The 14,930-nt window shown below is 38.4% G+C and overlaps 1 protein-coding gene across 3 annotated transcripts in view; it reads right to left on the minus strand.

Annotated features, from left to right (window-relative positions):
- The window catches only part of CPED1 (cadherin like and PC-esterase domain containing 1), a 218,244-nt gene that overhangs the window by 25,354 nt on the left and 177,960 nt on the right, over nucleotides 1–14,930 (minus strand). For all 3 annotated transcript variants that reach the window (XM_058654878.1, XM_058654879.1, XM_058654877.1), the window contains exon 16: nucleotides 4,973–5,090. In XM_058654878.1, the coding sequence (XP_058510861.1) occupies nucleotides 4,973–5,090 (118 nt within the window). The remainder of the gene's footprint in view (nucleotides 1–4,972; nucleotides 5,091–14,930) is intronic.

The following is a 14,930-nucleotide window of genomic DNA, read 5'->3' on the forward strand; positions in this document are numbered from 1 at the left end:
ACAATATCATATTTACCTTTGGTTACCAGGAGAGATCAGACATAAAGTAATCACAAGCTTTTGTAGATGATTATGAGTGAACAGTCTCTATGCATTTACAGTCTTCCCCTTTAATTCATGAAATAGCATGTGTGAAGCACTTCTGCTTTTAGTAGGAGTAACAGCATCAATTATTTACTGGGAAAATAAGTAATTTTCTTCTTCGTTCACCTTTTCAGAAATGGAGAATGAATATAGCACATTATGTAAACATACATGCAAAATGTATTTTTCTTCGATGACACAGTGGTGTGTCCGTCAGTTCTCTTCCCTGAATGTCTTACATCACTGATGTGATACATATATAGTTGGTTGGTGGGATACAAACTTTAGTGGGAAGAATTTCCACTATCAGATGTCAGTTTTATGTGCACTACCACAGGCAGGTAAGAATTGTGTACGTGTGTGTGGAAACAATTAGAAATAATGAAATAGGAAAGAGTAAATAGCTCATGGATCTTACTGATTGACCATAGAAAGAAAAGACATGAATATATTAAGAGAAGAATCAGATAGGATAAAAAAAGAAAATACAAGGAAAAAGAGATGAGAGAAGGGTACATTCCAGAGAAGGGAAGAACATTAGCAGAAGAAATAACTGCAGGGATGCACTGTCGACTGGAACAGACATACGGAACAATTTAACACTGATAAGAGTGCATTTGTTCCTCTTAAAATGTCTTGTCTTTGCCTTGCTTTTGAAATGTAATACTTCCAGAAAACTCAGTCCATGTCTACTCACTACTCCCCACAGTCTCAGGAGTGATACGCGATGTTCCTTTGCTGCTGTTCCATAGCTCACTCTAGCAGGATTTCCATCAAATACTTACACCTCTGCCCTCTTGAGCTGTCAGGTGCTGTCGACATTCAAAGATCTTATTCCTGTTAAAGACAGCTAACATTTTCATAGCATCTTTCAGATTCCAGGGATAGTCTCAGTTCCTTAAATCTGCTAACATCCCCATTATCACCTCACGTAAAACTGTTAACATCTCTATTATCATCTCCTTAATATTAAGTAACTTGTCCATAATCCTCCAGTGAGGAGATGGTAGAGCCAGAATCTGAGTTAAACAGTCTGCTTTAGGGTCCACACTCCTATCATATGAATCTTCACAAATCTATAATCCAGTTAGAGGATACACTCTGTTCATATAAAGCAACAGCATAATAATGGGTCATTTATAATTGAATCAAACTAGATCTGTGTTAGTGAAACCCTGGGCTTTGGACAAGGACCTACCTGTGTTCTGCCTCTAATTAGCCCTGTAGACCTCGTATTAGAGTCACCTAGGAAGCCCTTTTAAAGTCCCCATATCTAATTTGTACCACAGATGTATTTCATCCAAATCTCCAGGTGGATGGCTCAGGCAGCCACAGTGTTTAATGCTTTCCAGGTAATTCCAATATGCATACAAGGTTACAATCTACTGTTTAAATTGAACAAATTACTTAAATCTTTTCATGATTAAATTTCCTTCTCTGTAAGGAAAATATCGTAGCACCTGCCATGGTGCCTGACACTTGGCATTAATGAATGTAGTTTATTTCCCCAGTAGTCAGAGTAGCCAGAAATTTAAAAAAAAATTGTCACGAGGGATGTCAGAGTTTTCTGGAAGGTTCCATGACGTCCATAAAATGTGGATAGGTATTTTCTAAATAGGTAAGATCTGGAGACTTGGAAAGCTTGGTACTTTAAGGACAGTGAAGAGGCTGGACATTGCAGGAAAGGCTGAAGAACTGATTGACATTCAAGTACCCTGCCTCTATAGAAGAAAAAGAAAATTCTAGGGGCTGAGACTGCCACTACCCCTCACAAATATACAAAAAACATCGTAGAAGATTTGCTGGTTTCTGAATGGCCAATGGAGGGGCAGGGCAGAAGCATCCATGTTTCCCTCATTTAGAGTATGGCTTGCTCTCTCTAATCTCATATCCTCCTCAGTACCCACGGTTCTAAATCAATAGTTGATTTCCATCATATCTTTGGTTCCTTCCAATATTTGATGTAGACACCAACTAACATTGACCCTGCACAGATGAAGAATCTTTCAAGAAAATCTTAGAGAAAAGGCTGATGTGGAACAGCTGGGACACGAACTGGTGCCCATATAGTGTGCTGGCACTGCAGGTGGAGAATTAGCCCAATACACTACCTCACTGACTCCATTTGGAATTTAAAACCATGTAAATATGTGTCCTAATCCATGGCTCTATGTTGTTGCAAAATAGATGCTTTTATTGAATAAGAAATACACATTTTTAAATATTATTCATGTCAGAGCGTGAAATGTCATTCCCTTATTTAAAAGAAAACATGATGAAATCTTACATTTACATGTCATAAAGCATTAACTGAATTATTTTCCTTAAAAGTAACTCTTATTCTGTGATAACCATATATGTTTGTTCTTTGTTTAAATTAAAAACATTAGGATTTCTTTTTTAAGCAACAAATTAAATCTTTAAGTTGCATCTTATAGTTAAATTATTCTCTATAGGATAGATTAAGAGTTAAAACACAACTAGAGTCATTTGGAAAATTATGTTAGCTGATACTGTTGAAAAAGACATTCTGATATCATTATATTAGCAAGATGAAAAAAAGTAGATCCTCATTATGAATTGTAATGTGCTGTTCAAGTTAAGCTTGGGAGTTGATCTGTGTTTGACCACACAAGCTAATCTTGAACTCTCCAATAACGTTCCTCCCAAGGTTGTCACCATGGCAATTTCTCCTTTCAACAGGAAGGTGTCTTGCTACTCAGAAAGGAAATTATTTCTGGCAGCAAACAATATATTCTTGCAAAGTGCTGTCCTCGCCTCTCTCATTAGCATTGAATCTTTGGGCCAGTAGGAACTCTCAATGGCAACAGTTGGTCCTGAGGACTGTTTTGGCTGCTCGCAGGCTTGTGTGGGAGGACAATTTCATTCTTGGTTTTAGTTCAGCAACTGTATTTTACTCATGTGTTAGATGTTGGAAAGTGAAGTAAGTTTCAATTCTGAGAAACACAGAATTGAGGGAAGTTATCAGTAAAAATGCACTGCTTATCCTCCTGGACATATAAACACAATACACAGCAATACTGCAGATACTTCTCTGTGTATTATACTCATCAGGAGACTAGATAAAAATAAATGCCCATAGATGTTCGTCTGTGCTGAATTCACTCCTGGGAAGTGCCCTGTGCTACTCCTCCCCCTTTCCGATGCACACAGCTTCACCTGTGAAACCCCTGGCTATGGAGAAAGTGATGTAAACAGTTACACGCACTGTGGTGAGAGCTGTTGTAGGAGATGAGCCCAGGGTGGTCGCGGAACATGGCAAAGCTCAAGAGCGAAGGTGGTGGAGGAGAGACTTCCTGGAGCAGAAGGCACAGTGTCAGCTGAGTTCAGGTGGAGACAGGAAGATGGTCAAAGGCGTAGGGAACAGCAAAACACTGGAGTTCTGATCAGCCCCCATCAGTAAGCCAAAGACACATGGGACTTCTAGGGGGAGGCCAGCTGATGCAGGCTTTAGAGCATCAGCCTCTAGATTTAGGGCTTGCTTTGGGGGACTCCTCCACATTGGTCTAGCATCCCAAGTACCAAAAAGCTTTCCTGTTCCACTGAAGCCTCACAGGCAAGGCTATGGCATACAGACACTTTCAAAACAGTTGGACAAAATGATCACAAATTTCATGCATGGAATTATCTGCCACTTGTTAAGGGATTCCAGTAATGTAGCTTGGACTTTGGGTTGAAGAACTTCTGTCTTGCTGCAGTGGGAGCAATAGGATCAAGCTGTTTCACAAGTCTCATAAATTGTCATCTGATTTAAAAAATAATAAATGTGACTGGACATGATGGTGTCTCCTCTGTAGGGAAGAGGAGTGTGTGCGTGTGTCTGTAACAGCGAATCACCAATCACACCAGCTGACACCATCACGGTATCTGTCCCCCGTGTACAGACTGCAATTTATTATCTGGAACATATGTTCAAGCACAGGGATGTGTCCATGTTTGTTAACTGTGCATGCAAAATTGCAATTTGTCCTGCCCATTTGGGAAACTCATTTCCCATTCAAGCTGGGGTGTGAAGTTCATGGCAAGGGTAGAAAAGCTCCTGAGTGTTTTCTCAAGCTTTTGAGATGAAGGGAGGTCTGGGGTCAGCAGGGACGGAACGCGACCAGGAAGCTTCATGCTCCCTGCCCCCACTGGTCCCTCTGGAGGCACGTTTAGCTCCTGTTTCGGTTTGACTCTATTATCTCCACCGAAAGAAGAGTATGGGCAAAACAAAGCAGCAAGGAACGGCAGGCTGGCACCAGCGTTCTGTTTCAGGTCTGCTCAGGCTTCTTAAGGATTCATCATTGTAATCTGAATTTGATGTTACAATTTTTCTGACTCTATTGATATTCAAGCTGTGGAGTCTATCCGTGATCACTCTCCAAGATTTTTAAGTGAAATTTGCTTCACTGACTTGCAATTCATTGGTAGACAGATATCTATTTTCAACCTGGAGGTGGAGACTTTGGTATCAAGAGGATTGATGTAATGTGATCAAGTCAGTCTGTTCATTATCCTTATGTTAAGTAACTTGTAATACATTTAATCACTTAAATATGTGTAGCAAAAGCTGTAGAAGAGGAGTACAGAGTGCTGTGAGAGGTAGGGAAGGTGGCTGGTGGCTCAAGGACTCTATCAGGCACAGGTGACTTTTGAGCTGCGATCTGTAAATCAATATGGATGCATCAGACAAAACGGAAAAGGAAGATTTTGATTCATCAAATTATTTCAAAAGTCAAAACCAGGCACAGACACTAATTTTATGTTGATGTTTATATGAATGAAAAGAATAATGTCAGTCTCATTTTACACAAGGGTATGAGCACTTCTGAGTATTTACATATATGAAATAATTCTTTGGAGAGATGATATCAAATGTGAAACTCACCTTTTGTGTCCCCAGATGGACAACTCTTTAGTTCAGGCTGTGAAATGGCTTCAATATAGTCAGAAGAAATGGGCTGTAACCCACAGGCTTCCTCTGGATGAATCAGCAAACCACAATCCTGAAATAAAATGATAGAAATTAGTCATCAAAGTAATTAACTTTACCCATAGTCCAAATGTGAAAAGCAAGATGGTTTGTACCAGATAATCTTTATGGATAATGGAGAGCAACATCTGGCTATTGAAAACAAATGCCAGTGGATCTAAGGGGAGACATAAACTCCAATACAATAATAATGGAGGACTTCAACACCCTACTTTTATCAATGGACAGAAGAACTAGACAGAAAAATCAACAAAGAAACAACAGCGCTAATCTGCACTAACAACAAATGGACCTAAATGATACCTACAGAGCACTTCATCCCTCAGCTGCAGAATACATATTCATTTCATCCATGCATGGAACTTACTCTGGGACAGACTGTATGCTAGCCATAGAGCAAACCCCAGCACATTCAGAAATATTTAAACTATGCTATATACCTTTTCTGATGAGAATGGAATGAAGCTGGAAATAAACAACTTAAGGAACTCTAGGAAATATGCAAACATGTGCAGACTGTACTACTACTGTATGAAAAAATGGTTTATAGAAGAACTCAAAGGAGAAATTAAAAATTGCTGGAAATGAATGAAGATTACAGCACAATGTACCAAAGCTTTGGGCATACATCAAAAGCAGTGTTGAAGGAAGTTCATAGCAATTAGTCCTTTAAAAAATCAGAAGAGCATCACATAAACGATCTACCAATGGATCTCAAGAACTGGAAAAGCAACAGTGAATCAAAATCAAAATTAGTGTGAAGAAACATAAATGAAATTAGAGAATAAATAAATACACTTGATCACTCCCCTCCCCCAAAAAACCCTGACACAAAATAATAGTGAATTGATGAGCTGGATTTTTTTAGCAAACAAAATTGATATATGATTGGCCCAAATAATCATTAAACAAAAAAGAGAGAAGTCTCAGATACATAGAATCAAAGATGAAAAAGGAGATAGAACAATGGACACCACAGATATATTAAGAATCACCAGAAATTACTTCAAACAGCTGTGTTTCAACAAACAGTAAAATGCAAAAGAAATAGATGTTGGGACACATATAATGTACCCAAACTGAGTCATGATGACATATAGAAAACCTAAATATACCAATAATTAAGATAGGGACTGACTCAGTAATAAAGACACCTCCCTCCCCCAAAATATAAAGCCCAGGAACAGATCTCTATCCTGCCAAATTCAAATATGTGTTTATATCTATGCACATAAAGCTTTAAATTATTTCTTGAGAGGTATATAGCTTGCTTCCACACACCAATTCATTCTTTTTTTTTAAAGGTTTTTATTTACTTATATTGGAAAGGCAGAGTTACAGAAAGATCTTCTATATGCTGGTTCATTCCCTAAATGGCTGTGACAACTAGAACTGACCCAATCCAAGTGCAGGCTCCAAGAGCTTCTTCTGGGTCTCTCATGTGGGTGCAGGGTCCCAAGGCTTTGGGCCATCCTCCACTGCTTTCCCAAGCTATAAGCAGTGATTTGGATGGAAAGTGGAGCAGCTGGGACATAAACTGACACTTGCAGGGAAGGATCAGCCAACCGAGCCATCACACCAGCCCCTACACTACTAAATGCTATCAAACTTTTAAAGAACAAGTTATAACTTTTCTCAAACTCTTTTGAAAAGAATTAAAATAAAGGAACTCCTCACAAACTCCTTCTATGAGGTCAGCCTAACCTTAATTCCAAAACTGGAAAACAATACAACACAGAGAAATATAGACCAATATGTTTGGTGCAAAAATCCTCAACAAAATACTAGCTAATTGAATTCAAATACACACCAGAAGGAACATATACCCAAGTCAAGTGGAATTTGTCCCACAAAATTGGAAATTGGCGTAATCTATGTATTAGCGTAACATTTGTATGGGTTATCAATGAAACAACATTCATGTATGTTTTCTGCTCTCCAGAGCTCTAAGCCATAGGAGAAGCATTTCAGTATTTTGGTTATGTATTACCTACAAGGCTAGTTAATATTCCTTAATTTGATTGATGAACCACTCAGTGTGATTTTTTTAAGATTTATTTATTTTTATTGCAAAGTCAGATATACAGAGAGGAGAAGAGACAGAGAGGAAGATCTTCTGTCCAATGATTCACGCCCCAAGAGACCAGAATGGCTGGTGCTGTGCCGATCCGAAGCCAGAGCTAGGAACTTCCTCCAGGTTTCCCATAAAGGTGAAATTTACATCTTGTGTTCGTTGGGGCTTTTTTTTTTTTATTATTGCCATTATTTCTGCTATTGTTCAAGTTTTTAAATATGGAAGGTACCATTTCAATACCGCCTGAGAATCCCTTGGCAAGAATTTTGGGCCAATTGCCTAACTTGTTGCTAGAAGCCCATAGCCAAGAAATTTGGTAATACTGCTTGGCTTCTATGTGCATTGTAGTCTGAAACATGAGAAGTCCCAGGGGTTCTCTCCATCTCTTGAAGCTAACTGTAATTCCCCATGGGAGCTCCTGGTACAACTGAGAGAAGAGGAGTCACAAGAATAATACAGCAAGCTATAAGAAACCTCTTCATTTTTCTGTCTCATGGTATGTGTTCTAAACGTCTCATTTGTGTCTACATGTTGAGTGTTGTATGTACTTGGTAAAACAAATCCCTTCAGAACTCTGTTTTAATTAAGTTGCAGATAAGTGAGCACTCACATAAAGTTTGTTAAATTATCATTAATTCCTTTTAGTTTACATAGCTTACATACACTATCATAAATAAGTTGTTTTTAATTTGTTGATAAAATAAAACTATCTTTAATTCTGTGAGTGTGTTTGTGCCTGGGTTTACTAGTCAAGGTAGCTTTACATATGTGTTCATTAGATGCTTAAGATTATAAATTTAAGAACAAATAAATGGATTCTATGTGTACAGTATGAAAATTCAGCTATTCAATGATGACTATGCTTATCTGATATCATAGATTTTATAAGCAATCTATGTAAATTGGATACGTTTAAATGACACAAATGTTTTTAGAGCTTTTGATATCTTAGACAAGCCTTCTTAGAACAAGTTTAATTAATCTTTTGACCCTGAGATTTCCATGGCCCCAGGAAGTCCTCAAAGGATGTATCTTTCCTCTTGAAGAGATTAATAGCCAATTAGGACCGCTTGGATTGCATGGAAAGTATTGTAATCTTGTAAAATCATAAACTTTAAGTTATTTTTATATTGAAAATGTTATTTATATAAGGTCTAGAGGCTATAGAACATTATTAGTCTGATGTCCCTGATTTAATGACATCAGTCATAATTTATTTTGAAAATAAAAAGAACCTGGGGGCCTATGTGACATACCCTCCCATCACAGGCTCAGAGGCCTGAAAGAATTAAAATAGTCTGTAATATTTTGCTGTGCTTAATGAAAATGACTAAATCTTCTTTTAATTGCTAAGTTGTCGTCCAAATTTTAAATGTGATGATTTAAGTCTTTAGTCATCCAAATGTCTGTTTCTCCTCTAGAAAAGCAATCCAAGAATGTTCTAATACATGTTTCTGACAAAAGATCAATGGACTAACTAAAATATTTAAGAACTCAAAAACTAATATGTTCATGAAGCTGTTAACATAGACCAAATAAGGTAAAATTTAATTTCATTAGTTTCAATGGTTTACCTAATCAAGTATGTTGTGTTCTATTAACTTTCACTTTGTCATCTACATGCTCCTGAGATTTCTAGGGTTTGCAATACTTGGATAAATGTTTTGTAAGGAGTGATAAAAACATCTATCTGTCCTTATTGCTACATTCCTCCAAAATTAAACTAGTTATGAGTAATTTTTGTATTGATGACACTGTGGTTATTTATAGAAATTCATCTAGGATCTGTTCTCCTCATAATAGGCATATGATTTAAATCATTGGCATGTCGAAAGACATACAGCAAATATCTGATGTCAAGCATTCCCAGCTTCTCAGCGAGTAAATAAGATTATTACTATACAAAACAAACAAAGCCTGCGCCCGTCATTTATGCCGATAATACAGTTGTCACCATTGAGGGGAGAATCGTTAGAAGGCACGTACTGCTCCAGTTGTGCTGATCTGTGGTTGCCCTCCCATCTCATGTAAACTGGTCATGTTGACGTCTTTTCATTTGGTTGCTATTATGGCCATTGCTTATGCTCCTCCTTAGCTACATTGGTTGTTGTTTTTTTAATTTGTTCATTTCTGCTGTTTTGAATACTTTATTTAATGGAGTGGCAAGCCTTTGACCATAATGTAGTATGAAAATGCTATCTCAAAAATTTAAAATGATTGGAAACTATAGCAAAAAAAAAAAAAAAACCACCTCTAATTCTGATTCTATTTGGCTTACTAACTTTGAGTCTTCCAAATTTGAGATTGTGATATGGCAAATAAATTTTTGTTGTACTTATGTGATCATCCAACTATGATATGTCTTCTATTAGATTGTAACTCTGTTCATTATTTTTAAGATAAAATTTGATTTGTTGGTCCTATTGGCTAAAGTCTTCGCCTTGCATGTGCTGGGATCCCATGTGAGTGCCGCTTCATGTTCCAGATGATTCAATTCCCATCCAGCTCCCTGCTTGGTGGCCCGGGAAAGCAGCTGAGGATAGCCCAAAGCCTTGGGACCTTGCACCCCTGTGGATGACCTGGAAGAGGCTCCTGGCTCCTGGTTCCTGGCTTTGGATCAGGTCAGCCACTTGAGGAGTGAACCAGCAGATGAAGAATCCTTCTCTCTGTCTCTGTTTTTCTCTGCAATGACTTTCCAGTAAAAATAAATAAATCTTTAAAAAACACCTTGATTTGTTGTACTCTTGTTGGTTTTGAGTCTTATGCTTTCGCTTGTCAGAATTCTGCAGAACAATGACCAACATGACAGTTCTGGACTGGCATTTTGAGATGACGGCTCTCACCTGCATAACAGATCAGGTCAATTATAACATTAGATTTCAGATAAAGTGTGTCTAAAGACTCTGTCTTCTTAAACTGGTTTTGTTGCTTAAATATGTGCCTAAAAGAAGTTTTTGCTCAGACTCTTTCCTCTCTGTTGTCTCCCCCAAACCCACTGTGGAAGAAAAGGAGACCCAAAATCAGTACAATATTGTCCTGGCCATGAGGAATGGAACCTAGCCAGTTACAACGTGACTGGTCAGCAATGATTTAGAAAAAGGTGAAGTCAAGGGTGAGATATAAAAGTTAAGATGGAACCATTCGTTTCAATCCTAAACTAAAATACATAAAGCTGAGAGGTTATATTTTTTTAAAAAAAAGGATTCTGATACAGTGATAATCCCAAAACTTTGTCAAGGCTACAATATCACTACTGTGGAAAAAAATAGAATAGAGAAGATATTTTACAAAAAATCTACATAACATTAACAATGAGGTGCTGACAAAATCCTGCACCCTTTTTACAGATTAGGTAACAATTAAAATCGGATTTATTACCTCAGAAGTTGGAAACTGAATGAATAGACTCCTGTCTCACTTACAAAAGTCCCTATCCTCCAGCCAAGGTGGTTTTAGATCACAGGGACTTCGGTTGCTGTTCCAGCAGCACACGACCATGTCTGAATGGTGACCTTCTCTTTATGCTGTGTCTTTTTTTAGCACTTCATCCCAGATAAAAATAAGTATTGGTAAAATCAGGAGACCGACAACTGTGTTCTAATGGACTCTGAATCATCAAAAACTACCCCTTGCCGGGAGTTTCAGATTTGGTTTTTAGTTTCTTCTCCAGGATACCACATAGAATCAGGTCAGAAATTTGAATTTAGGATTAATCAGGACTGTATTTAGTACCCTCATCCATAAATCATTGCATGTAACTACAACATGAAACCTTAGCAGCATAGTACTATAAAAATTATGTTCCTCCTCAGCGTAGTGAGAAAAAAATTGATACAAATTATAAGTAAATGAATTAATTCTCCTTAATCAAATTTATTAACATATCAGTCTTACAATATCTCCTTTAAATCGCTAAGCTAGCATGATTCTGTCTCCTTTTTAATCCAGATAGTGTTCAAATTAGCCAGATTAGAGCCAACGTGGCTAGGCTTTCTGAAGTTCATTCTCAGAAACACAGGAGAAACTTGGGCTGGAACATGCAGGGAAATGGGGCAGTGAAATGACTAATGCTTTTCACTTCCAGCAAGTTAGACACCCCCTCCGTCTGCCCTCAGGGAAGGCAGGCTTTGTTGTGGTCTCTCAGCACTTTGGTTTGGGTTCCAGATGGAATCCAGAAGGATAGATGTGAATGTGAATGAAAAGAAAGGATGCATTTACATGTTTAGCTATCTGAAAACGCTTCATTCTTTTTTGATTTGCTAATAAAGCTGTGGAGAGCTGGAACTGAATGTGCTGCTTTGGAGAATCTGGGTATGTCTGGGAAATGGCAAAAAATAACACTATCACAAGAAAAGGGAACAAACCCATTATCTGTAGAAGCAGAATGGGTGGAAACAGGCAGTAGGCGACAGGGATCCATCAAGAGACAACTTGTAAAAGACAGGTATTTACATACAATGATGACAACAAACAAGCAGTGAATCTTGGCCACATATTAAGCAGAAGATAGGCCTTCCTTCTCTTCCACTATGCTGCAATATGTACACTTTGAAAAATAGAAACCATTGATTTGTTCATTTCTTTGACTGCCAGAGTGACAGAGACAGACAGACACACACATACACAGACACACAAAATATTCACCCACTGGTTCACTCCTGAAATGGTTGCAACATCCAGGGCTGGGCCAGGTCAGAGCAAGGGGCAAGGAATTCCATTCAGGTCACACATCTGTGCTGTCGGCTGTAAACGTGCAGCTTTCCACAACGTGGAACAGTGCTGGCCTTGGAAAAAACTGATTTTTTTTTTCACTTTGACAGACAGAAAGGCAGAGAGAGAGAGAGAGAGAGAGAGAGAGAGACAAAGAGAGAGGATGCACCCTCCTTTTTTCTTTTTTTTTAAATTTTTTTAGTTCACTTCCCAAAATGCCCAAATGGTTGGGACTGAGACTGGGCACATTAGGAGCCAGTCACTCAATTTTGGCCTCCCATGTTGGGGCTGGAATCCAGCGATCCAACTCCCCAAGCTGTCACTGCTGTCCTCTCAGTGTCCACGCCAGCAAGAAGCTGGAATCAGGAGACAGAGCCAGGTTTGAAATGAACTGCTAAGTGTGACCTGGCATACACGGCTCTCCTGCGAGGCCGCACACCTGCTTTAGAGGTGAATATTAGGCTACATTAATTGTGGACACAATGTTAACCTTTCTTATCTATACTCATCTTAGAAACTATTACAGGAACACAACTATACTAACACTCCAACACATACATGCATTTGTAAACACACATACATAAAGATTCTTGCAGTTGTAGAAATTTAAACTGGAAGGGAATTCCACATTTACGAACAAATTTTACTTTGCCTTCAGTCACAATAAGGTCTTTGTGTCTTTAAAACGTACTTTCGGGCTCTAGGATCTACTGGGACATCCAGAGCAAAATGAGGACAGCACACTCAGACCATTTGGGGATCAACAAGTTCATTGCCAAAACCACCAGCCATCAGTTATATCCTGCTGATCTGTCACAGTGACTCCCAAAGTCTTTCAGAAACATCTGAAAAACACCAAACCTCAAAACAGTCTAACTAAAGTATATGCCAGCATTGTGCAATCCTTTCACATGCATAAAAGGCCACTAGACACCTTTAGGAAACATTAGCCAAAAATATTGTAAACATTTTAAGAGATAATGCCTTCCATTGGTATATCTTGGCTTAGACAAAGGCATAGCTAGTTAAGAAAACTGGCATATTTACAGGAGAATGACCAGAAGCAGGAGGAACAAGAGCCGCCTCACATTTTTAAGGAATTCTATTTCCACTGACTCTGGAAGCTTGACTTGCAGAAGGCTTTGACTGCTTATCCTGAAGCAACACCTGGATTTGATAACTTTGCCCTGGTGGGGACTAGGATGTGACATGGATGTAAAATCCAATCAGGACATATTCTAAACTAGAAGTAACCCTCAACATCAAGCAGAGCCAAGAAAACAAAGCTGGATGTCAGTCTGATTTGCAATTTATTCTTTCTAGTTGGGCTCACCTGTCATTATCATAAATTCATCTCTTAGTAAAACTTTCTCAAAAAATATTTTATTTATTTATTGACAAAGGATGATGAGAGAAAGAGGAGAAGAGAACAGAACGGAAGAAAGGAGAGGAAAGGAGAGGTCTTCCAGAAAGAAAAATCTTCCATCTTCTAGTTTACTTCCAAAATGGCCACAACAGGCAAATATGGGGAAAGGCAAGAAAAATCCAGGAGCCGGAAGGTCCTAGGACTTGATCTGTCTTCTGCTTTGTTCCAAAGCACCCTAGTCAGGAGTTGTATCAAGAACAGCTGTAATTCTGGCACTGTAATGCGCAATGCTGCTGCCACAGAGGTGGTTTCAGCCAATCCCCAAGCGGCACCATAACACCAGGCCCATTCTTTAAGCTTTTATAGCAATTCTTTACCACGAAATAGCTATTTAAAAGTGACTCACTGGTCAGCATGCTGCATGTACATTTACAGACAAGCTCAAAGCATGAGAGTTACCACATTCTGTCTAGAAGGAAATCCAGAAGCTTTCAAATGGGAACATCCAAACCGCTATGACAATATGAAGTCCAAAGCTCACATTCACCTTTGGTTTAAATATATTCTAACATTTGTGCCTATAGGGGACAGTCTGTTTTATGTATAGACTTAATATTCTTACACACATTAATCAGATTTATAAAAGCACCCTAGGAAAAGTCCAAAGAAAACACCCAAAGCTATTTGCTAATAAACTTAACTATAAAGAAAGTCAGCAGACACTACAGTCATAAGTACAGGATAGAAACACAGGCTTATTTGTGTAACAACCTCCCCACAAGTGCATAACTTCATTTAATCAGCATAAACACCATACAATTGCAAACTGAGAGTTGCTACAAAATAGAAAATGTGGCAGAATAATCATAGTTCAAAGACTAAGAGACAAGATAACCAAACACAATGGGAGTTCCTGGATTAAAAAAAAAAGCAGTATTCTAAGAATTTGCAAAACCCTAATAAGGTGTTTGATTAAGAAAACACATTAATTTTTTAACACTGATGAAAGTACCATGTATTAACGTTAGTAGTGAGGTGAAGAGTATTTGAGAACTTTCTCTGACTCTCAAATTAAGTTTAAGAGTCGTATGTTTGGCAGTTTGGGAGTCATACTTTAGAGATTTCTTGGAGATAAAAATGCACTAACAATAAAAGAACGCTCTCATGTTCAAATTCTTCTGAAGACGGTGTTGCTGATGTTTCACACAGCAGAGTAACGATGCCGTGCAGTCAAATCATACTGACTTCCATAGATATCCCATGGCCTAAATGGTACGTTGCAAGCACCTGTTCTTCAACATGAGGGTGCTGGTGGGAGGATGGCCCCCAGACCAGAGAAGAGCTAAGGTTAATGGTTACCATCTTACGGGCTGGCTCTTTGGAGGAGACCCACATCTTGGTGGGTGGACAAGGACAAAGAGAATGCATCTGGGTTATGCCACACACCAAGCCTGATAAGTGCTTCCAGAAGATATTGTTCTTATCCTTCTACAGAGAGGAGTGTTGGTGCAAGCATTCCTGAAGCCACACAGCTTCAGAAGTAGAACAATCCGAGTCTGAACATTGAATTTATGTGACTTCAAACCCAGGCTTCATAGATGAAAAATGAAACAAAACAAAACAAAACACGCTGTACCAAGGGATAAAGGTTGTATTTGAAAAACATTTACAGATCCATTAAAACTTCATCAGGAAGACCCTTT

This window comes from Ochotona princeps, chromosome 25 (assembly GCF_030435755.1).
Source record: "Ochotona princeps isolate mOchPri1 chromosome 25, mOchPri1.hap1, whole genome shotgun sequence".
Classification (NCBI taxonomy): domain Eukaryota; kingdom Metazoa; phylum Chordata; class Mammalia; order Lagomorpha; family Ochotonidae; genus Ochotona; species Ochotona princeps.